The sequence below is a fragment of the Rhinatrema bivittatum genome, chromosome 4 (assembly GCF_901001135.1).
Source record: "Rhinatrema bivittatum chromosome 4, aRhiBiv1.1, whole genome shotgun sequence".
Taxonomy (NCBI): domain Eukaryota; kingdom Metazoa; phylum Chordata; class Amphibia; order Gymnophiona; family Rhinatrematidae; genus Rhinatrema; species Rhinatrema bivittatum.
The window spans coordinates 328933412-328958325 of NC_042618.1; the positions used below are offsets into that span (position 1 = coordinate 328933412).

At 44.5% G+C, this 24914-nt stretch overlaps 1 protein-coding gene across 2 annotated transcripts in view; it reads left to right on the forward strand.

Annotated features, from left to right (window-relative positions):
- Nucleotides 1–24914, forward strand: part of OGFOD3 (2-oxoglutarate and iron dependent oxygenase domain containing 3) — a 294571-nt gene that overhangs the window by 1341 nt on the left and 268316 nt on the right. For both annotated transcript variants that reach the window (XM_029600371.1, XM_029600370.1), the window contains exon 2: nt 15092–15318. In XM_029600371.1, the coding sequence (XP_029456231.1) occupies nt 15092–15318 (227 nt within the window). The remainder of the gene's footprint in view (nt 1–15091; nt 15319–24914) is intronic.

A 24914-nucleotide genomic window follows, 5' to 3' on the forward strand; every position in this document is an offset into this window, starting at 1 on the left:
TTTCTTCTAGCTGGTAAAAAGAAACGTGTTTGTGGCTTCTTTTAACATTAATTTAAGATGTCTCCCCCCCCTGCCCATGTCTTACAAAATCTTTTCATGGAAAAATGATTTTTGCATTATTTGCAGAATTGCCCACCTGCCTCCATATCCTCTTGATGCCTTGGCCCAACCCTTATTTTAAAACTTCCAACCCAATGTATTCTGTAGGAGAATAAGAACTATACTAAATCAGGATGTCCGTGAAAGCCAGGACTGGGCTCAATTTCAGAAGACATGGAGTTAATTTAACACAGCGATCCCAGTTCTAGTTTTCTTTTTGATATCCTGATTTAGTTCAGTTCTTATTCTCCTGCAAAATACTTAGCGACCTTTTGTTTCTAATTTTAATTTTATTTTTCCAGGAATTTATTAGTGTTTATTACAAGAGCAAAAATATTTACTTAAAAAATGAGTCATTTCTTTCCACTAATTTCTCCTGTTTTGTTGTAATATACATTGATACATTTCTGGATAAAATAAAAGCTGAAATTAAAGGTCCCTAGGAATACTTTGGGATGGGAATTATACAATAAAGACTTTACTGAGCTTTCATGATGGCATGGAGGCAGATTGGCAGCTCTCACTGGCGCAGTACTCTGACTGGCAGTTTGACTTTCATAAGCAGGCAGCTAGCTCTATATTTAGCTACCCAGATTTTTTGATTTACAGAAATTATAGTTTAATTTTATTCTGTTGCTTACTTATGTGGTAGGCCTGATTGACTTATGTGGTAGGCCTTATGTGGTAGGCCTGATTGACAAACTGAAGAGTAGTAAATCACCTGGACCAGATGGTATACACCCCAGAGTTCTGAAGGAACTAAAAAATGAAATTTCAGACCTATTAGTAAAAATTTGTAACTTATCATTAAAATCATCCATTGTACCTGAAGACTGGAGGATAGCAAATGTAACCCCAATATTTAAAAAGGGCTCCAGGGGCGATCCGGGAAACTACAGACCGGTTAGCCTGACTTCAGTGCCAGGAAAAATAGTGGAAAGTGTTCTAAACATCAAAATCACAGAACATATAGAAAGACATGGTTTAATGGAACAAAGTCAGCATGGCTTTACCCAGGGCAAGTCTTGCCTCACAAATCTGCTTCACTTTTTTGAAGGAGTTAATAAACATGTGGATAAAGGTGAACCGGTAGATATAGTATACTTGGATTTTCAGAAGGCGTTTGACAAAGTTCCTCATGAGAGGCTTCTAGGAAAAGTAAAAAGTCATGGGATAGGTGGCGATGTCCTTTCGTGGATTGCAAACTGGCTAAAAGACAGGAAACAGAGAGTAGGATTAAATGGGCAATTTTCTCAGTGGAAGGGAGTGGACAGTGGAGTGCCTCAGGGATCTGTATTGGGACCCTTACTGTTCAATATATTTATAAATGATCTGGAAAGAAATACGACGAGTGAGATAATCAAATTTGCAGATGACACAAAATTGTTCAGAGTAGTTAAATCACAAGCAGATTGTGATAAATTGCAGGAAGACCTTGTGAGACTGGAAAATTGGGCATCCAAATGGCAGATGAAATTTAATGTGGATAAGTGCAAGGTGATGCATATAGGGAAAAATAACCCATGCTATAATTACACGATGTTGGGTTCCATATTAGGTGCTACAACCCAAGAAAGAGATCTAGGTGTCATAGTGGATAACACATTGAAATCGTCGGTTCAGTGTGCTGCGGCAGTCAAAAAAGCAAACAGAATGTTGGGAATTATTAGAAAAGGAATGATGAATAAAACGGAAAATGTCATAATGCCTCTGTATCGCTCCATGGTGAGACCGCACCTTGAATACTGTGTACAATTCTGGTCGCCGCATCTCAAAAAAGATATAATTGCGGTGGAGAGGGTACAGAGAAGGGCTACCAAAATGATAAGGGGAATGGAACAACTCCCCTATGAGGAAAGACTAAAGAGGTTAGGACTTTTCAGCTTGGAGAAGAGACGACTGAGGGGGGATATGATAGAGGTGTTTAAAATCATGAGAGGTCTAGAACGGGTAGATGTGAATCGGTTATTTACTCTTTCGGATAGTAGAAAATGTGCCCCATGAAGTTAGCATGGGGCACATTTAAAACTAATCGGAGAAAGTTCTTTTTTACTCAACGCACAATTAAACTCTGGAATTTGTTGCCAGAGAATGTGGTTCGTGCAGTTAGTATAGCTGTGTTTAAAAAAGGATTGGATAAGTTCTTGGAGGAGAAGTCCATTACCTGCTATTAAGTTCACTTAGAGAATAGCCACTGCCATTAGCAATGGTTACATGGAATAGACTTAGTTTTTGGGCACTTGCCAGGTTCTTATGGCCTGGATTGGCCACTGTTGGAAACAGGATGCTGGGCTTGATGGACCCTTGGTCTGACCCAGTATGGCAATTTCTTATGTTCTTATGTTTTTACTCTCCCACAGTTAAATTTAATACTGTCTTCTGGTGGCAGTGATACTGAACAAATACTGTTTCCTTTTCGTTCTGCTAGACCTGACCTTACACTCGGGATTTTCACACTCCTCAGCTGCTGGAGACAGAGGACACAACTTCTTCATGACCTCATTATTGGCTATAAATGAAGAGTGGCCATAGGCCCTTGCCAATAGTCTCTTTCTCTTGCAGCTGCAGACCATTGTAGGTTGATCTTACTGAAGCTCCTAGAACTAGGGTGAGGCCTCAGCTTGGTTGAGCCCACTTGCTTCTGAGGCAACAGTTGTTTGAGGCGATTTCCCCCCAGTAGATCTGCCTCCCAGGAAGGATTCTGGTCGAGCGGCCCCTCGGAGTAGATCCCAGTACCCTTAGGGGGTTGGTGATCACCCCTAGTAGGGGGTCCCTATTCTTGGAATTAGGAGAGTTTGCCCCTGGTGAGTTAATCTCCAAGAGTTCCTTGAGGCTTTCTCTCCCTTCTTCGGTTCTTAAGTGAAGTGACTGTGAGGAGGCAACATGACCTTGGCCACTGCCAACTCAGAAGGCCTCCCAGAGTGGATGAGTATAAAATTAAAGAAGAGAGCAACTGAAATGGGTGGAGAAAGTACTGCACCAGCTTTTGAAGCTTGGCTTGCTTAGCTGCATAGCAGGCAGGCTGTCTCGACAAGCAGCATACAAACACAGCTACCCCCGTCCCCTCCATCCAGGAAAATGCTCCGGGGCACAGGTGTATGGCCCGCAGAGCAAAGCAGGTCCACAGCATTCTGGGTCATTTTACCTCACATACAATGGAGACCCAGCCCATTATTCCTGGACAGACTCAATGAGGAGGTCCCTCCCCGAGATGGGTGTTATGGTTTTGAGGTGTTTGGTGGATTCTTAGGCGCTGCAGTGATGGACACGCCCATGGGGAGTAGCCCCGCGGGGAACTGCAGTACCGGGCTAGACTCAGATGCACAAACACAGAGATAACTTTATTTACAGCTTGTAGAGTTGGCCAGAGATGGCAGTAGTGAGTAGATTCCTGCAGCAGCAGTCCTGGGTCCTCGGCTGAGGAGACCGTCCCACAATGGTGGTATAGGGAGCTCCGATACAGATTTCCAATAAGGAGCTGTAGGTGAGACAGACTGATAGATGTTACGTTACTCACACTCTTGTAGCTGATTTGGTAGAGTTCCCAGCAGAGTATTGGTAGCAGGCTCCAAGGTAGACAACTCAGGCCCTCGAGGAGCGAGTACCTGGATACTGGACAGGCACCTGGAAAGAAGCATAGGACTCACACTCTGGTAGCTGTATTGGTAGAGTTCCCAGCAGATAGAAGTATTGGTAGCAGGTACCAAGGTAGACAACTCAGGCCCTCGAGGAGCTTGAGTACCTTCAAGCCAGGGTCGCCACTCCTCGAACGCCATCTTTATCAACAACAGTTCTTTATCTCCAATTCCATAATTTCTTTCTGCCGGTGTGAAGCATCTGGAGAAGAAGGAACATGGACGCAGGATCTTGGAGTCACTGGTCTGACTTAACACTGCCCCTACGCCAACATCTGAGGTGTCGACCTCCATGATGAAGGGGCGTGCAGGATCCGGGTGATGGAGACAGGGCTTGCTAGAAAAAACATCCTTCAGTTTTTGGAAAGCGGTGACAGCCTCTGTAGACCAATTGGCAACATTGGCACCTTTCTTTGTCAGAGCTGTTAATGGCACAGTTAGTGAGGAGTAATTCTTATTGAAGGTTCTGTAATAATTTGTAAATCCCAGAAACCATCTAAGAGCTTTTAGACCAGTGGGTTGAGTCCATTTCTGAATGCTCTCAAGCATTTGAGAACCCTTTGTTAGACACTATGTACCCTAAGAAAGGTACGGACTCTTTATGGAATTCACACTTGGACAGCTTAGCATATAGACTGTTCTCCCACAGTCTTTGTAAAACCTTCTTGACATCTGCCTTGTGGGTATTCAAGTCTTGGGTATTCAAGTCTTGAGAGAATATCAAGATGTCGTCTAGATATACAATGACGCATTGGTAGAGTAGGTCACGCAGGATGTCGTTCATTATGTTTTGGAAGACAGCTGGGGCGTTGCAGAAGCCGAAGGGCATCAGCAAATACTCAGTGTCCGTCACTGGTATTAAAAGCTGTCTTCCACTCGTCACCAGAACGAATACGAACAAGGTTATATGCTTCTTTAAGATCAAGCTTGGAGAATATCTTGGCTCCCTGTAGTCTGACAAACAGCTCTGAGATGAGTGGTAAGGGATAGCAGTCTTTGACTGTGATCTCGTTTAGACCACGATAATCAATGCATGGACGTAAGGTTCCATCCTTCCCCACAAAGAAAAAGCCTGCCCCTGCAGGAGACTTGGACGGCATTATGAAACCCTTTTGAAGATTTTCTTGGATGTAGTCAGACATTGCTTTATTTTCCACCACAGAGAGGGGGTAGAACCTTCCCTTGGGTGGTTCAGTATTCAGTTTCAAGTTTCCCACAGTCGTAGGATCTGTGTGGAGGTAATACATCAGTGGCTTCTTTAGAAAATACGTCTTGATAGGATGCGTATGGAGGCGGCAACCCAGGCAACAACGGGGTCGTTGGCATGCAGGGTATTGGAGAAACTTCCATCAGGCACTTGCCATGACAATCTGGGCCCCAACGTGAAAGCTCCAGAGTAACCCAGTTGAATTGAGGCATGTGCTCTTGCAGCCACAGTAACCCAAGTACTAAGGGGTGCATAGCCTTCTCTAGCACAAAGAAGGAAATAGTCTCTGTGTGGAGAGCGCCTGTCCTTAAACTTACTGGTTTAGTAAGTAGGGTTACTTCACCCGGTAAAGGCTCTCCATGGATAGAGGATAGCAGCAGAGGAGATGTCATGGTAGTGGTGGGGATCCGCAGATGTTCCACTAGACGTTTTAATATAAAGTTTCCTCCTGCCCCGGAGTCCACTAGGGCAAGAGTCTGGTATTCAAGCGGTCCGCATATCAATGAGACTGGAAGAGAGAGTGGAGGAGAGGGTGCTGTTAGACCTAAGAAGAGTGCTCCCACAGGACTTAGGTCTGCCCATTTCCCGGATAGATAGGGCATATTTGTACAGCATGGCCAGCTTGTCCACAGTACATACAGAGGCCGAATCTTTTTCATGTTCTTCTCTCTTTAGAAGTCAGGTGACTGCAGCCTAGTTGCATTGGTTCTTTTTCGCCAGCAACAGGATTAGACTGAATAGGCTTGGATGTGGTTTTGACTCGGATTTCTCCCTGGCTAGGTCTCCTGGAACTCTTGGCCTCTTGAACCTGATCCCGAAGTCAGTGATCAATCCTTGTAGCCAACTTCTTCAGGTCCTCTAAGGTCTCAGGCATTTCTCGAGCCGCCAGTTCGTCTATTAGCTGGGAGTTCAGGCCTTCAAAGAAGAGTGTCTTCAGGCATCTCGAGTCCCAATTTAACTCTGAAGCCAACATCTTAAATTCTATGGCGAAGTCTGGTAAAGGTTTATTACCTTGCTTCAGATGAACCAATGTAGATCCTGTTGTCGTGTACCGGGCAGGGTCATCAAATGCCGATTTGAACAGTTCTAAAAACCCGGTAAGATCCTTCAGGATGGGATAATTGCGCTCCCACATCGGAGAGGCCCAAGCCAGTGCTCTTCCATCCAGATAAGACAGGATATATGTAGTCTTCGCATAAGCTGTGGGAAAATGATTAGGTTGTAGGACAAAATACATGCAGCATTGTTTGATAAATCCTCTACATCTCCATGCTTCCCCTGAGAAGTGTGTAGGAGCAGAGAGAGGTACAACAGTCATAACCGTCACTTCTGGCGATGTTTCTTCTTTACCTGTGAAAGTAGAGGCGTTCATCTGTGAGTGCAGTAGATTAAAGGCCACAGTCAAGCTATCCAGCGAGTTCTGTTGTTCGGAGATTCGCTGGGCCAGGCCTGGAATGGCCTGCAATGTGGTGAGCTGAGCTGAATCCATGGAGTTAGCAATCTGTTATGGTTTTGAGGTGTTTGGTGGATTCTTAGGCGCTGCAGTGATGGACACGCCCACGGGGAGGAGCCCCGCAGGGAACTGCTGTACCGGGCTAGACTCAGATGCACAAACACAGAGATAACTTTATTGTACAGCTTGTAGAGTTGGCCAGAGATGGCAGTAGTGAGTAGATTCCTGCAGCAACAGTCCTGGGTCCACGGCTGAGGAGACCGTCCTACAATGGTGGTATAGGGAGCTCCAATGCAGATTTCCAATAAGGATCTGTAGGTGAGACAGACTGATAGATGTTAAGTTACTCACACTCTTGTAGCTGATTTGGTAGAGTTCCCAGCAGAGTATTGGTAGCAGGCACCAAGGTAGACAACTCAGGCACTTGAGGAGCGAGTACCTGGATACTGGACAGGCACCTGGAAAGAAGCATAGGACTCACACTCTGGTAGCTGTATTGGTAGAGTTCCCAGCAGATAGAAGTATTGGTAGCAGGCACCAAGGTAGACAACTCAGGCCCTTGAGGAGTGAGTACTGGGATACTGGATAGGCACCTGGAAAGAAGCATAGGGCCCCCCCGAGGAGCGGTTACCTAAGTTAGTAAAACCCCGAAGGGTGGAGAGAGCTTCTGGTAGCAGCGAGAAGCGGCAGAGCAGCTTAGACCAGATGAATCCAATCCTTGCTAACTCAAAGACAGTTAGCAAATGGGCAACCTAAATACCAGGATGTTGTGACGTCCCTCGAGGGGGACGCCCCCGAGGTTCGCGCCATCGCTGGAATAAAGATGTGGGTGACACGCGCGTGCACCCTAGGAGGCCCTCAGGTGAATCATGGCGGAATGCCTTACCATAGCCGCTCCGGGGATGCCGGAAAAAGCGGCAAGCAGATCACGGCGGTCGCCATCTTCCCGAGGCTGGAGGAGAAAGCAAATAATGAGGTGAGGCAAGTGGGACGAAGCCGTCTGAGTCCGGACGCAGCAATGGGGAAGGATGTCCGGAGGTGGCTGGGCCAAGCTTGGACATGGTCCAACCCACATCAGAAGAGCAACACTCTCTTCCTCCAAGCTAGCTAGGCCCTATGGATCCCTCCACAGAGGCTTACGTCAGGGGAGGTATGTGGGGAACATTTCCTCACCCCGCAGATGGGATTGGGCAGAAGCCTTGACAAGAGTTATCCGGAGCCTATCTAGGGAGATTCTTGACGGAATTTGTGGTCCTCATGTAGCAGGTCTTCTGTGCCATGCAGAAGCCTGGCATGATCCACACATAAATCACTCCAGGTCTGAGTTACATGTTGAGGCATAAGGGCCTGGCCCTTAAATGATCCAGAGGAACCCTAAGGGCCTCAACCTCTCCAACCCCAACCACCCTCACTGTCTCCATGGAGGATTGCGGTCAGGGGATCAGATCATGGAGTGCCTATGAGTTCCCAAGAGAAAGAGCAATGCTCTTCTGAGGAGGATGAGTCTAAAGTAATAAGACTTTCACAAAGAGGAGCTCTCATCCCTCATTACCAGTTTTCTGTCTGCTCTGGGCATCAAGCTAGAAGACCCTGTCCTGTAGGGCCTTATTTTTACACAAAGCCTTGATATGAATGGTGCTGACAGAATGGGATGCTCCATATGGGGGTTTTAAAGAGGGCAGAGTTATGGGTAAATTATACCCTCTCTCCTTGGAAGATGAGAATAGTTTCCTAAGAATACCAAGGGTGAATATGCTGATATCATTTGTATCACATAAGACTCCTATCCTAGTAGAGGGAGGAATATCCTTGAAACATTCACAAGATAGCAAGATCGAGGCCATCCTAAAGAGGTTTTCTGAACTAGTGCCATGGAAACTCAAGCCTCTGTGTATGGAGGCTGTATAACCCAAGCAGCTTTACCTTGGATCCAGCAGTTACCTGAGAGTGCTGAAAGAGCACATTTAGAGTTGGGTGTTGCATTTTTATCTGATGCAATGTATGACCTGATCAGGGTGTTCTCCTGGACAGTAGCCTTGGGGGTGATAGTCAGGAGACTCCTTTGGCTGTGGAACTAGGTGACGAACTCCACATCCAAGATACGCCTTTGAAAGCTTCTCTTGAGAGGGGGTTTGCTGTTTGGGCAGCACCTGGAAGTAATGAAATATCCAGGGAAAACCAAGCCCCATAGGCTCCCAGGGGATAGAGCCCTCTCAGGGTTATGGACCTTAGGCACCAACATTTTGACAGAGGAGTAAATCTGCCAGGTGATTCTCTCTGCACTTCACTCAAAAATGGACCATTCCTTTTGAGGGGGCAACAGAGTCCAAGGTCGACCTCTTGGCTGCAGCAGGAGGTAGTTGCCCTCCCCAGTGATATTCATCGGGCCCCTCCAGTAGTAGTACGGGTGGGTGGAAGCTTCTCACAGTATTACACTGAATAGATCTAGATTACTATGCACCAGTGGGTCCTGGATATAATACAAAGGGTGCATATGCCATATACCTATTTAGAACTCCCACCAAAGTCTCCTTCATTTCTGTATTCTAGGCAAGCAGTTCTAGGTGCTACACTTCAGGCTTGCAACCATCCTGGGGACCTTTACCAAAGTTATGGTGGTCATGGCAGCTGCTTTGTGCAAATGGGATAATGGCCCTTATTTTGATGATTGACTTATTAGTGTTGCAGTTTGGAGCTGCAGGCAGGATAGTGGACCCTTGGGCCGGCCCACCTGGGATGACAGGGTAGGCCGGGAGGCGGAGCCACAGGCTGGCGGTGTTCCCCCGGGAACCAGGAGCCCCCCAGGAGGAGCCATCTTAAGCTATTAGATCTGATGGCAGCCACTCTAGACTTGGCCGTGTGGGCCAGAATGTTTATGCGCCCATTATAGCTGTCCCTCCTATTGTGCTGGTCTTCAGCCTACCAGAAATGTGATCTCCACCTCTGAATTTCCCAAGTAGCAAAAAGGAGTTTGGGATGGTGGGAGGTTTTCTCCACCCTGGTGAAGGAGTAGTTTTAGAGCCTCCTGATTGGATCATCTTACCCACGGATGCCACACATTGTCAGGGCCAGCTGCCACAGGGGTACTGGACAAATGGGGTGGCATCATGGTCAATAAACAGATTAGAGACAAGAACCATGGGGCTAGCACTGCAGCACTTCTTCCTAGTAACAAAGTAGGATTCACTGGCCTGTTTTTACAGTGAAAAAAGGTAAACAGTGGAATGCCTCAGGGATCTGTACTTGGACTGATGCTTTTAATATATTTATAAATGATCTAGAAAGGGGTACGATGAATGTGGTGATCAGATTTGCAGATGACACAAAATTATTCAGAGTAGTTAAATCAAAAGCAGATTGTGGTAAATTGCAAGAAGACCTTGTGAGATTGGGAATACAAATGGCAGATGAAATTTAATGTGGACAAGAAGGAAAAATAATCCATGCTGTAGTTATACGATGTTAGATTCCATATTAGGAGTTACCACCCGGAAAAAAAGATCTGGGCGTCATAATTGACATTACATTGAAAGCATCAGCTCAGTGTGCTGTGGCAGTGTTGTGTCCGTCGGTGCCCGACACCCTCTCTCCGCCCTCCTTATCTCTTTGGCGCCTCCCTCTCCGTCCGCGGGAAGATTGGCTGCCGCGGTGTCCATTTGCCGAGGCCCCTCCAGCATTCCCGGACCGGCTTGATGCTGCAACCGCCATGTTTCCTGGAGGCCTAGGGGCGTGCGCGCAGTGTGGCCCCGGTTGAAGTACAGGCAATGGCGCGAACCTCGAGAGCATCCCCCGAAGATGACGTCACCCGTGATGGGTATTTAAGGTCTCAGTATTTGCTAACACATCGAGTTAGCAAGGATTGACAACGGACTCGCTTTGTCTGTCTAAGCTACTCTGCCTCCTCAGACTTACCAGAGGTACCCGCTCCTCGGGGGCTTTGCTCTCTCTCCTTGTATTTCAGGTGACAGTCTGGAACCGGTACTCGCTTTACGAAGGCCCTCGTTCCCAGACTTGCTCCGTTTACTCTTCTACCTGGAAGTCTTCACTACCAACTATATCAGCTACATCAGTGAGTTACCATTGTTCTCTCTGAGCTTTCCCTGGAACCAGGTACTCGCTCCTCGAGGGCCTATACATGCCAGCTCCTGGGCTTCATTGGGACATTGTGTGAATGTTACCATCTGCATACCCTGCCTACTTACTATATCTCAGTCTTTCCTCAGCTCAGCCTCCAGGGATCGCTGTTCCAGTCTCTGAGGGACTACAGCCCAGCCGGACTTACCAGCTCACTACTGCCATCTCTGGTGGTTCAGTATACTGTCTAATAAAAGAACTAGTGTGTGGTTGTCTCCTAACTCTGAGCCTGACCGGTGGTCCTTTTCAGGATCACCCCCCGAGGGCGTGGTCATCTGCCACTGGTCCAAGGATCCACTCTCCTATATACTACAGATTCTGAACAGATTACTAACTCCCAGCTTTCTTAACAGAGATTTAATAACAGGCAGTCAAAAAAGTAAACAATGTATGAATTATTAGGAAGGGAATGGCAAATAAAATGGAAAATTTTATAATGCCTCTGTATCACTCCATGGTGAGACCGCATCTTGAATACTGTGTGTAGTTCTGGTTGCTGCATCTCAAAAAAGATATAGTTGCACTGGAGAAAGTACAGAGAAGGGTGATCAAAATGATAGAGGGCATGGAACAACTCCCCAATGAAGAAAGGCTAAAGAGGTTAGGGCTGCTCAGCTTGGAGAAGAGACGGCTGGGGCTGGGAGGGATATGATAGAGGTCTACAAAATCATGAAATGACTTGAACGGGAAAATGTGAATCGGTTATTTAAGAACCTAAGAACATGCCATACTGGGTTAGACCAAGGGTCCATCAAGCCCAGCATCCTGTTTGCAACAGTGGCCAATCCAGGCCGTAAGAACCTGGCAAGTTTCAGATAATACAAGGACTAGGGGGCACTCCATGAAGAAAGCAAGTAGCACATTTAAAACAAATTGGAGAAAATCCTTTTTCACTAAATGCACATTTAAGCTCTGGAATTAATTGCCAGAGGATGTGATTAAGGAAGTTAATAGCTGGGTTTAAAAAAGGTTTGTAGAAGTTCCTGGAGGTGAAGTCCATACACTATTAATCAATAGGATATTGCCACCGCTTGTTGCTGGCATTAGTGGCATTGGATCTATATAATGTTTGTGTACTTGCTAGGAATTTGTGACTTGGATTGGCCACTGTTAGAAACAGGATACTGGGCTTGATGGACCCTTGGTCTGACCCAGTATGGCATATTTTATGTTCTTATAATAAAAGGGAAGGTAGTCAGGGCTCTCTCAGCCATGGCGATGGCATATGTGAACAAACATGGGAGCATTCACAGCTCCAGACTTGCAGAGGAAACAAGCATGCTAATCAGGTGGGCAGAGAGAAATCTGCTCCTTTTATCAGTATCTCACATTACAGGAAAATAAATATCCAAGCGGTCTTTCTCAGTAGAAAAAGGCTTAACCCAGGGGAGTGGGAACTCAGCCAGGTAGCCTTCCAGATGATAGTCGTACAGTGGGGGTCCTCTGTTTATATTTATTTATTTTATTTATTTAAAAACTTTTCTATACCGTTGCTAAGTTTAAATACCATCGCAACGGTTTACATGTAGGCACATATTTAATGTAGGTAAGTGTACTATAGTACATTCTAACAGGTGCCGTCAAAGGTTCGGTTACAAAATATTATAGAACTGATGGCAACCCGAGTGACGTCTATGTTCTTCAGCCGCCAGCTGAAAGCAGGGTTGAGTGAAATAGATGACCTGATCATGTCATAGGCAAGTGGCAGACTTCTGTATGTCTTCCCGCCGTGGCGCCTCATAGACAGAGTAATAAAGATGTTAGAGGATCTCACCTCAGTGGTGATCCTGATATCCCTGGATTGGTCAAGAAGACAATGGCATGCAGATACTGGCAGGAGTTCCTCTACAGTTCCTCAGGGAGTATGGGCTGTTGTGGCAGGGCCCAATGGAAGACCCATCTCCATTTTGACAAGGAGGAAAGGGTTACTGTCCCACCATTATAGTGACCATTCTAAGGACATGTAAAAACGTATCATTAGCCTATATTCAAGTGTGGCACCTATTTGAAGGGTTCTGTTGGGTGTAGAAAATCTCCCCTTGGAAATCAGACATTTCACTAATTTTAGACTTTTTGCAGAAGGGACTGGACAAGGGCTTGGCCCTCAATTCTCTGTAGGTACAAATCACATCTATATCCTGCTATAAGGGCCGCATCAGAGGTACTCAGGTAGCTGCACCCTTGGATATAGTGCACTTCTTAAAGAGGGTGAAGCATGTATGGCCCCCCTTTAGGCCTGTCATCCCTCAGTGGGATCTCAATCTGGTCCTGGCTTCATCCCAACTGGTCTTGTTGCAGCTTTGGTAATGCCTGAGTATAAGGACTAGTCTAGCAGGAGGAAAAGGAAGGTGAAATTTGATGTTCCTGATAATTTCCTTTCCTTGAATCCTGCTAGATCAGTCCAGAACCCACCCAGGAACACAGAAGCTGCAATCACAGATGTTACAGTTAAGCCAGTCTCTCTCTCTCTGTATCCCTACTAGGAGGGGGGTATAGGCCTTTGTGTCCTAGAGTAGGTCTTTGTCTGGTTGCTTTGGTAGAAGGCTACTGGCAAAGGCCCAGGGCCATTCCTCCTTTATAGCCAATGATGAGGTCATGAAATAGGTGTGTCTTCTGTCTCCGGTAGCTGAGGAGCAGGGAAATTCTGAATGTAAGGACTGATCTGGCAGGGCACAAGGAAAGGAAATCTATCAGGTAAGATCAAATTTCACTTTATCTGCACCCTTAATCTGACACTGTATGGCTCTCTTCTAGGCATTGGCTCCAGGCGATTGCTCCATTGGCTCACTGTTCCACCCCTTCCTCCTCCCAAATCCTTCACTGGTGTGTGTGTACCCCTTCAGGGTACACATGGGGGGGGAAGACATCTGGAAGCTGTGAATGAAGGTCTCTGGTGCTTTGGCTCATGATAAATGGCAGTGGGTAAGGTTGTGGCAGGTTCCTGCTTGTCTGGAAGTTCAGGCATGGAGCAGGAATCCAGAATATAACCAGTGATGCCACAGAGGCTCCAAATCGGTGGTCTGGGGCATTATGGAAACAAGCAGAAGACCACAACTATTTTTTCAGAGTAGCTCAATGATCCTCATAAAGGAGGCAACACCCTTCAAAGGAACAGTTCAGCAATTAAAATTTTATTTGCATTTTTATTGTGCAGATAAAGTGCAAAAGTTGCTGCAAGATCTAGAGATATTTAAAATAACTGGATATGTACTTTTATTTTTATTTAATTTTTTGGTGCAAGGAGAGGCCAAGCATTTCAAATTAAGGTAAATGTGAAAATATTTAATTAAATACCAAATTGTACCTGTGTTTTGGTTCAGAAGAACTGTCCTTGGAGTATTGAATGGAAAAATTACAAGTCAGTATATTTGTAACCTTGCCAATTTGTCTTTTCTGTTGCCTGGGTATGTAATTTATGCATGTACAATATTGTGAGTCGCCTGGAGCAACAAGATATTTGTAAGGGTAGGATATAAACATTTATAAGTAAGCAATAAATGTTCTCATGAGTTTGGGGTACCTGGCCTTTCTGCACAGTTTTGTATCTGAAGCTCACATTTGTTGCTTGCCAAAAGATAACTTTTTTCTGCCTTTTTTTGGCTCAGCTGTTTTTTTTCCTGCTCTTTTTATTTTCATTTACTTAAGTTTAAGATCTGCTTTTCTATAAAAGAGATGCTGAAGGCAGAGAACAATCATCAATAAAAAAAAAACAAAACAATAGTATATCATAAAATAATCAACAAGAAATAGAAAATAAAAATACAAAAGAGAACAACATACTAAAAGTGACATAGGTCAAAAATACATAAAATATAGGCAATAAAATATTAAAATATAAATACAAGGAATCCCTAAAAAATTACAATTGAACTAAGTCCAATTGGAAGCAGTCTTTACTGATTGTTTTGTGTTCTGTGGTTTAACCCTCTCCCCTATCCCATTTATCCCAGTCATCACAGCAACAGTCCTTGGCCAGGGGTTGCAGACCCCTGACCCATGTGCATCCTGAGCCTGGCCATTAGATTTTTCTCCTCTGGGGAAAGAGAGGGGCTGTGAATGTTGTCACCGCAGCATACCCATATTCTGCCAACCCAAAGAGCAAAGGCTGCACTCAGGAATTCATCCCAGCAGGGCTGGCACTAGCCACACAGAGGCACAGGGTAGAAACTAAGAATTGAATTGCATTTTGGTTGGATCACCTTTTACGGGTAAAACATATATTCAACGTGTTACTAAAATCATTCAGTACATATAAGCTTAATATACAGTCGAATCAATACAGAACATTCTCTCTCCCCCATGGCATCATTAGTGGCCATGCATGTGCCAATGTGAGGTATCCGGAAGCTCTGTCTAGGTGATATCACTAAGGTTCACCAACGGAGCCCCAGACAATTGCCCTGCTTACTCCCTCCCCACCCCCCCAGCCCCAAACCAGTCCTGGAACCCAGATCTCCTGCATGACAGTTCACAATACTATCACTTGGATTAATGACCTTTCCTTTTAAAAATGTTGAACTTGTGAATACATGTGGAGTGGACATACTTATTTTGGTGCCGTAGTGTGAAGAAAAGCAGAATACGGCTGGAGTCTCAGCGAACATGTTTGAAGACGGTGCTGCTGATGCTTCTTGTAACCTGTGTGGTCCTCGCAGGAACTTTGCTCTGGCATTACATGAATAGTAAGGATGATATCACCGAGGTTCTGGCTCACTCTTATGAAACTGTGCAGGAGAGATTCTTCGAGGTGCCTTGCTCTGAGGACTACAACAACCATAAAAGATTTCCAGGTATTTCTCAATAACTTTGCTATTATGCTTTGCCTAATTACAAATCTGATTAGAAGCTGAGGTTGAGAATGATGCATTTTGATTTACTGCTGTGCTGGTGTTAGCCACTATGATTATATATGTGCTCAGAGCGGTCTCAACCCATAACAGAAGGATGAAATGTAGCACCCTCGAAATTTGTGGAATTTTTTAAACACATAGAAACAGGACGGCAGAAAAAGACCGTATAGCCCATCCAGTCTGCTCATCCGTCCAATGAATTTAGCATTATAATTCCCATCACTTCCTTAGAGATTCCCTTTATTTATCCCATGCTTTCTTGAATTCAGATTTTGGTTTTACCTCCAGTACCTCCACTGGGAGGCCATGCCATGCATCCACCACCCTCTCTGTAAAGAAATATTTCCTAAGATTACTCATGAGTCTACCTCCTTTCACCCTCATTCCATGACCCCTTGTTCTAGAGCTTCCTTTCCGTTGGAAGAGACTCACTTCCTGTGCATGGAAACCTTGGAGGTAATTTGAATGTTTCTATCATATCTCCTCTATTTCACCTGTCCTCCAGAGCAGTGGTTTTCAACCTTTTTCCCATCGTGACACACCTGACAGACCATGCTCATGTGTGACACACTGCTCATTACAATTCACGGTGGAAATAAAAAATAAAGGTCAAGTATTATTTTTATTGTTAAGAATGACAAAAGGGAAAGATAAGTATTCTGTCCAAACAGAAACTGCATAAAAAGTAAACATCCCATCCCAAAACCAATTTCCAGCACTCAAGCAGTAACCACCTTACCTAAGAAAAGGCAACACTGAAAATATTACACCAGGCCTTAAGACACCAATACACCTCCTATTAGGAAAACGGACCAAGCCAGGCTGCTATAGAGCCCTACACAGAAACTACACGCCGCTGAAATACCTCACCTCAGTCACTTGTGCAGACCTCACCTTTTCCCCCGGCGTTCCTGTCCTGCGCTTCCCTCCTGTCCCGGGTCGGCCCTCCCTGCGCGGTCGGCGTCGGCCCATCGGGGCCAAGGGAGTTGGACTCGGGATAGACCACCCACGTGGTCACTGGGGATGCCCTTCTCTTCAAAAAAAGCAGCGCTGAAAAAAAGAAAAAGGAACAGACAGAACTCCCTTTTTAAATCTAAGAAGGGAGCCGCTAAGCCGGGTAAGCCCGCCCACCGAACCCCCGACATCAAGATCGGAGATTCAGAGCCCTTTAAAGGGCCGAGACGGCTCCAGGTGTCGCGCGTCTGGCGTCGTGCGACAAAGGGGCTAGCCCCTTCGTGCGCACCAGAACCTGGAAGTGGCAGCCACTCTCTACTCTCCTGTTTGAAAATCCTACACACACCTAACACAGAACTTCCTAATCTGGATCTATCTAATCCTAATTCTGCTATTACCTCCTGGCAAAGTATTACTGAAATGATAGCCAATAACTTATGCCCACTGTCTAAAAAAAACCATAGATCCTTCTCGAAAAAATAAACAGCCATGGTTCTCTAAGGAGCTCCGTACCCTGAAGCAAAACCTAAGACGGAAAGAAAAAGAATGGAGGAAGAACCCTAATTCCCATTCTCTAACCATATACAAAGCCGCCCTCCACCATTACAGAACGACAACGCTTCGAACAAAAAGAGATTTCTATGCCCACCGTATCCACGATATGATATTCGACGCGAAGGCTCTTTTCTCGTACGTATCAGAACTCACCAAAACTGCTCCCCCTACTATCCCAGACGATACAGCCCAATCGAAAGCCAATGATCTGGCCTTATTCTTTCAGAACAAAATCTCAAACACCCTAGCTAGATTACCTACTAGCTCAAACTCATTGTCTCTGGATACCCTCCACCGACCAAACACACTATAGAGGTGATCCTACCCACACTATAGAGGTGGAAAATCTGATAAAAAGAATGAAACCTTCGACCCACCCTCTGGACCATATTCCCTCCAAATTTCTGATTCTCATACCAGAATACATCTCCAAATATCTAGCTGATATTATCAACTGTTCCCTCTCACAAGGAATATTCCCAGATGCTCTCAAATTGGCCACCCTTAAACCCATACTCAAAAAACCGAACCTGGATCCGGATGACCTCAACAACTACCGCCCCATTTCAAATCTCTCGTTTGTAGCCAAGATCATGGAGAAAATTGTAAATAAGCAGCTTTCAGATTACCTGGAGGACCATAATATTCTACACCCGTCACAATATGGTTTCCGAAAAGAACACAATACCGAAACCCTCCTCATCTCACTCCTTGATCAAATTTACATCGGTTTTGACAAAGGACAATCATTCCTCCTAGCCCTTCTTGACATCTCTGCAGCTTTCGATACTGTAAATCACAATACCCTACTAAACCGGCTATCAGATATAGGTATTGCAGGATCAGCTCTTAGATGGTTCGACTCCTTCCTTAGCAACAGAGGCTATAAGGTTAAAATCAATAACAAGGAATCCTCACACACTAACGCCCCATTCGGAGTTCCTCAGGGCTCCTCCTTATTGCCCACCCTGTTTAACATCTACATACTCCCTCTCTGCCGTGTACTCTGAAATCTAAAACTTAAATTCTATATATATGCAGACGATGTACAAATTTTAATCCCCATATCCAAGTCACTGGACTCAACACTCAAACTATGGAACTCTCATTTACAAACGATCAACCATCACCTTTCAAGCATTAACTATTGCTAATCACCCCAGAAGGCAGTCCCTTTCATCACCAACTGCATTCTAACATACAAATGTCCCACGCCAGAGATCTTGGAGTCATAATAGATAGTCACTTGAACTTAAAGCAATTTATAAAACATACCACAAGGGAGTGCTTCTACAAGCTACAAGTACTCAAAAGACTCAAACCGCTCCTATTCCATTACGATTTCAGATCTGTCCTTCAAGCCATTCTGTTCTCCAAGATAGACTACTGCAATTCTATCTTGCAAGGTCTACCGGCTTCTACTATAAAACCTCTCCAGTTGCTCCAAAATGCAGCGGCGAGAATTTTAACAAATACTAATCGGAGAGCGCATATCTCCCCCATTCTAAAAGATCTTCACTGGCTCCCAGTAAACTTCAGGATCTTTCATAAATCACTGACAATTATCCACAAAAATATTCACCATCAGACCCCATTAGATCTTTCACACCCTCTCAAACTGCACTCAATGACCAGACCCTTAAGAGATGCCTACAAGGGATCCTTACATGTTCCCCCAATCAAAATTGTACACCACTCAAATATCAGAGACAGGACATTCTCTATCACAGGTCCCTCCATCTGGAACGCCATGCCTCCGGACCTCAGGCAGGAAACTTGTCTACTAACTTTCAAAAAGAAACTAAAGACATGGCTATTCTGCTGAGCCTTCCCCGCCACTAGCCCAACAGCCTGATTTAGAACTATCACATCGCTTATGTAAATAAACAAACGCTAATTATGCTCACAAGTCATCATGAGGTCGGCTCCTTGCCTCCCTCCCATATTTCATTGTATATATTAATTTATCTTCGTTCTCCCTCTCTTTTTTTCCTTCTCCCAGTTAAGGCATCCCTGTTATAATGTAACTTTATGCTCCTTTAAATTGTCACTTGTTGATTGGTTGGTTATAATTCTGCTTAGTTCGATGTAAACCGAGTTGATTTGATTTGTATCAAGAAAGTCGGTATATAAAAGCCTTAAATAAATAAATAAATAATAAATAACAAAGAATAAAGAGAACATAAAGCATAACTAGAAACATGCAGACAAAAACTGAACTGGAAACTGCAACAAGCCAGAGAGACTGTATGCAGTGAAACAAAGGAAAAAGAGAAACATCATCAGTCCTCATAAAACAGATCAAGAAATATAAAATCAATAGCAGTAAAACCATAATAATAAAAAGAACAGATTATTTTGAAACAGCTGATGAATGGAATATCCAGTAATTAAAAACTCATATACAAAATTTGTAGATACCAATAAAATATTTCTAAATACTAGGCACAAAGACCCAATAATGAAAAATACGGATAAAAAAATGCTTTGCTCTGCATACCTGAGATCATTTGATATCCAGGTGCCCTGAGATTGTTTTGAATTTGCAGGAGGAGGGATGGTTTGCAACTTTCTCCTCTCTCAGACACACACATATACATATGCTCTCTTTCTCACTTACATAGGCTCTCAATCACTCACATGTGCACATGCTTTTTCTCGCTCACTTATATAGGCTCTTAATCACACATTTACACACATGCTGTCTATTTTTTCACACTTATACACCCACACACAGGCTTTCAATCACACACTTACATACATGCTGTCTCTTTCTCTCACATACATAGACTCTTATTCACACACTTACACACATGCTTTCTCTTTCTCTCACTTACACACAGGCTCTCAGTCACACAAACACACGTTTTCCCTCTCTTTTACTTATACACACAGACTTTTAGTCATACATACACATGATCTTTCTCACACATATAGGTTCTCAATCATACACTTATATTCATGTTATCTCTCTCACACACAAAGGATCTCAGTCACATACACATACTCTCTTTCACACAAACAGGTTTTCAATCACACACACATATACAGGCTCTCAATTACTCACTTACATACATGCTGTCTCTCTCTCTCTCTCTCTCTCTCTCACACACACACACACACACACACAGGAACTCAAACACATATGATTGCTTACTCATTCTCTCTCTCTCTCCTCCCACTGAACTAGCGGCAGTAGCAGCCTCCTCCACTCCCAACCCTAGTGGCAGCAGCAGCTTCCTCCAGTTCAGCCCACATGGCCTCAAGAAAGGAGTCCTATTAGCCGCAGGTGCAGATGTTGTTCCTCTTTTGCTGCACCACACTGCTTTTCTTCAGGCCACACCTCTCTTCTTCAGGCTGATGCTGCCCACACTAGCATGGTCTTTTCTTCCCGACGTGCGGCCGCAGCATACCACTTCCTCTTCCGGGCCACGGGAGGCAGGAAGAAGAGACCATGCTGGTGCCACTGACTCCAACTCTCCTGCTGAGTTCCGCCCGGGCTATCAGCATTTTAAGCCCGGGCTGAGGATTAATTCTTATTTTGCTGGTGCAGGGGAGCAGCTGGGTCAATGGGGGTGGGGGGGGGGGGGGGTGGGACGTGTGGCGACACACCTGCATGTGCTTGGCAACACACTGGTGTGTCGCGACACACCGGTTGAGAACCACTGCTCCAGAGTGTACATGTTTAGATTTTTAAGTTTATCCCCATGTGCTTTAGAATGAAGACCATTGATCATTTTAGTAGCTACCCTCTGGACTGACTGTATCCTGTTTATATCCTTTTGAAGGTGCGGTCTCCAGAATTTTATAAGAGTATTCCAAGTGAGGTCTAAGCAGGGACATATACAGGGGCAATATCACATTCCTTTTTCTGCTTACCATTCCTCTCCCTATGCATCCAGTCATCTTTCTGGTTTTTATCGTTGCTTTAACCATCTGTTTGGCTACCTTAAGTTCATCAAATACAATTATCCCCAGATTCCGTTCTTCCTTTGTGCTTAGAAGAATTTCTCTTCCAGTACTGTAGCTTTCCCTTGGGGTTTTGCATCCTAAATGCATTACTCTGCATTTTCTAGCATTAAATCTTAGCTGTCAGACTTAGACCATTCCTTGAGCTTCACTAGATCCCTCCTCATATTTTCCAGACCTTCGTGTCTGTGCACCCTGTTACAAATTTTGGTATCATCATCAAAAAGAAAAAACCTTTCCCAACAATCCTTCCATTACATCGCTAAGAAAAATGTTGAAAAAACCCCGCTAGTAACAACCTCCTCTTCAGAGAAAACTCCATTTACCACTACCTTTTGTCGCTTCCCGCTCAGCCAGTTTCTAACCCAGTCAGTCATTCTAGGTTCCATACCAAGGGCGCTCAATTTATTTTTCTGTCAATAAGCAGGCTGAATTAGCCATGCTACATGGGTGACAGCTCTACCTAGTGCTGCCCTACATCAGGGCAGCACTAGGTGGAGCTGTCTCTCAAAGCTTAAGTTCTTTTGCCCTACTGGGCATGTGCAGTACTTCTCGCGTAAATGAGCCTTCCAAAAGTCTCCTCCGTTCTTTTTTTTTTTATCCACTCTTCGGATGGATGTGGAATCTGTCTCTTGAATCCTCAGTTTTTCAAACACTTTTTCTTGCTTTGGCGACCCCAAACAACACTTTTCAGGGCTATTATGGCTCAGAGAAAGACCATCAGTTTTAAATACTGTAGTTGTGGTCCTTTAATGTCCCTCACAGATGGCCACAACTAGTGCCATTTATGCCTGGGCTCAGATTACAACCAGGCAAATTGTCATGACTCCGAGCTGTAGAAGCCTCTGGTCAGTAATTGGCCTCCTCATCTTCAACATCAGGAGAGGTAGGAGAGCCTCCTCACTCAGTCCAGTCCTCTCCAGTTTTCTAGGTCACCCCTACTTTTAGCTGCATTTGGATGTGATATTCCTGGGTGAGTGTTTTGGGTAGGATGAGTGGGGGGGCGGGGGGTGTAGGGAAAACCCACTTTATATTGAATTTTGAAATTGACGTGTGTTATTTTCCGTAAAAGAATTCTGCCCACACAAAAAGCTGTTGCAATTTTGAAATTTGGTGTAAAATGTAAGGTACTGGCCTGTCTTGGTTCAGTGACCAAGCAAATCTGGTCCTCTGCTCCCCTTGGGAGAGCTGTTGTGCCTCCTTTTTCCCAGGCTTAGTGTGCCTTGCATGCCCTGATTGGGGGTGAGTCCTGTGGGCTTGGAATGTTATTGCTTTTGCTTTCTGATTAGTTGAGCAGGGCCCAGCTTGCTAGGAGGATTCAGTATTTCTGTCTGTGGGTTCATTGTTTCATTCTCTCTCACCCTGAAGCTGTCCAGTTATTCTGTGGCTATGGACTTAATTGTTGGATTCATCTTCCTTGTTGGCTCTTGTTTGATCTTGCTGTGTTCCAGACCACCTTTGTTTTTTCCTTTAGGAGCATTGGATTGTTGCTCTTTTGTTCCTATGTTGGTTGGTCTGTAAGATACAGTGACATTAAACTTACCTTAATGCAGTGACTAGACTTTGCTGCTCTTTTTCCACTGGGGGTTTTTCCCAGTGGTCTTTCTCAGTGGCCACCCTTGTCTCAGCCAAAGCCCATGACACAGTCTGTGGGCAAAAAGTACTCATGGACTTTTTATTTTTTAAAAATATATTTCAATTTATATAACCACTTTCCCAGAATTTGCTCAAAGTGGATAGCAAATCTAACATATGTTTCATATAATCACAATAATCAACAAAACACAGAACATACTGTAAACATTGTGAACAGATAAATGGACGACTATGTCAAAAATAAAAAAAATACCCAAAATACTCAGGAAAGCATTAGAAGTCCAGAATCTAAAAGAACCACAACACATCAAAATGCTGATTGAAAGAACCAAGCTTTTACTTGTTTTCTAAAATGCAGATAGTTATCTGTCAGGCGCTATTTAGCCAGCCAGGCATTTCATTGTTTAGGGCCAGCAAAGGAAAACGTTCATAATTTATTTTAATTTTTATTTGAAAATTGAACTTTAACTAAAAAATGCAATTCAAATTATTATTTTTTTAATTTTAATTTATTTTTTGAAACAATTTTTGATCAACTGATATTTTGTAAAGTTTTTGCATCAAAGATCCCATTGAGTGTTACAGATAAAAAGACCAATAGTCAAAGATACTTTTGAGCATTACAAGGGGGCATTTTTAAAGAGATTTCCACAGGTAAACTCCCTCCTCCTGTGTGAGGAAAAGTACAGGCGAGGAACGTCTCTTTGAAAATTGACTTGCAGGCCCACTGTACAAAGCACTTGTAGACCTCCTAGCACCATAACATGGCTGGAAAATGACCTTCCCCAAGGACACATTTTCAAATTGTTCACTTGGGTGCAAAGTTTTTTAAAATAAGAATGACCTGGCTACAGTGATCCACTCTCTTAAAACTATTAGAATCAATTGTTGTAAAAATGCATTATGAGGCAGATTTTATAAATTTGCACGAGCGCGTACTTTTGTTCGCGTACCAGGCGCAAACAAAAGTACACTGGATTTTATAAGATACGAGCCCGGCGCGAGCTGCCTGTTCCCTCCGAGGTCGCTCCGAAATCGGAGCAGCCTCGGAAGGAACTTTCTTTCCACCCCCCCCCACACCTTCCCCTCCCTTCCCCTACCTAACCCACCCCCGGCCCTATCTAAACCCCCCCTACCGTTTGTTGGCAGATTGACGCCTGCTGAAAGCAGACATAAATCTGTGCGCGCCAGTGGGCTGCTGGCGCGCCATCACCCGACCTGGGGGCTGGTCCGGAGGCCTCGACCACGCCCCCGGGCCGGCCCCATGCCCCCGGTCCCGCCCCGAACCCCGGACACGCCCCCTCCCCTTTTACGAAGCCCCGGGACTTACGCACGTCCCGGGGCTGTGCGCGCGCTGGCGGCCTATGCAAAATAGGCTCGCCGGTGCGCAGGGCATTTAAAATCCGGCCCTATATGTTGGTTTACCCAGGAAGGAATTACAACACCTGCAATATCTACTGAACAGGGCTTCTCATCTATCAGTTGGTCTGAAATGTACAGAGCACATCACCCCTGTTTTACAGGAACTGCATTGGCTCCCAGTTGAAAAACACTTTTCAGTTTAAAACCCTAACACTTATTTTCAGAGCACTCTATGATGTGCGACCATGTTATTTAAGAGAGAGAATGGAACCATATGTCCCAACCAGAACTCTTAAATCAGTCCATGACACCTATCTTAAATTATCAACCATGAGAGAGGTTAAATTCGAAGGAACTCGGACAAGATTAGCTGAAGGAGTTTTTAAGATCCTGAAAAAAACAATTCAGTTTTTTGAAGTCTATTGATATAAAAAATGAGGAAGAATTGACAAAGAAAATTAGAAATCATAATGAAGAACAAGGATGCACAGAGAGGCCGATGTACCAAAGTGCGAAAATGTTTTGCCAAACGTGTTTCTCTTTGTGAAATTTCGCACAACACCCAGGAATACGCAAACATACGAAAGGCTGGGCATTTTACGTGAACTTTTTTGTGAAAAACCTTTGCACGCTGCCGGCTATGCACAAAAGTTTATTAAAATCTTCCCCCTAATGAGCTGCTCCAATGCAAAATCATGCAAAGCAGCCCATTAGAGGGGAATTTTGTGAAAAAGACTCTGCAGGCCCATTTGTAACAACAACAACAAAAAAAACCCTGCCCCCTCAGAGAAATGTAATTATTTTTTTTGGCCTGGGGAAGCAGGACATGAAGAACTGCATGACCTGTGTGAGAGCCCCATCTCACTCAAAATACTCTGGTGGGCCTGTTGCAGACTCCAAGCCCCTCATGGAGCAGAAAAGTGCCTTAGCAGTAGAAACCCTGCCCCTTGTCCTCCTCAACACATCTAAAACGAACAAAAAATGGGAAAATAAAAACTTTTGAACTTATATTAGCCTAAAAAGGATGTACATACATTTGTACATCCTAGTGTGTATAATATGTATGTTACTTCTTGTTTGAATCCCTTTACTAGAGGTTC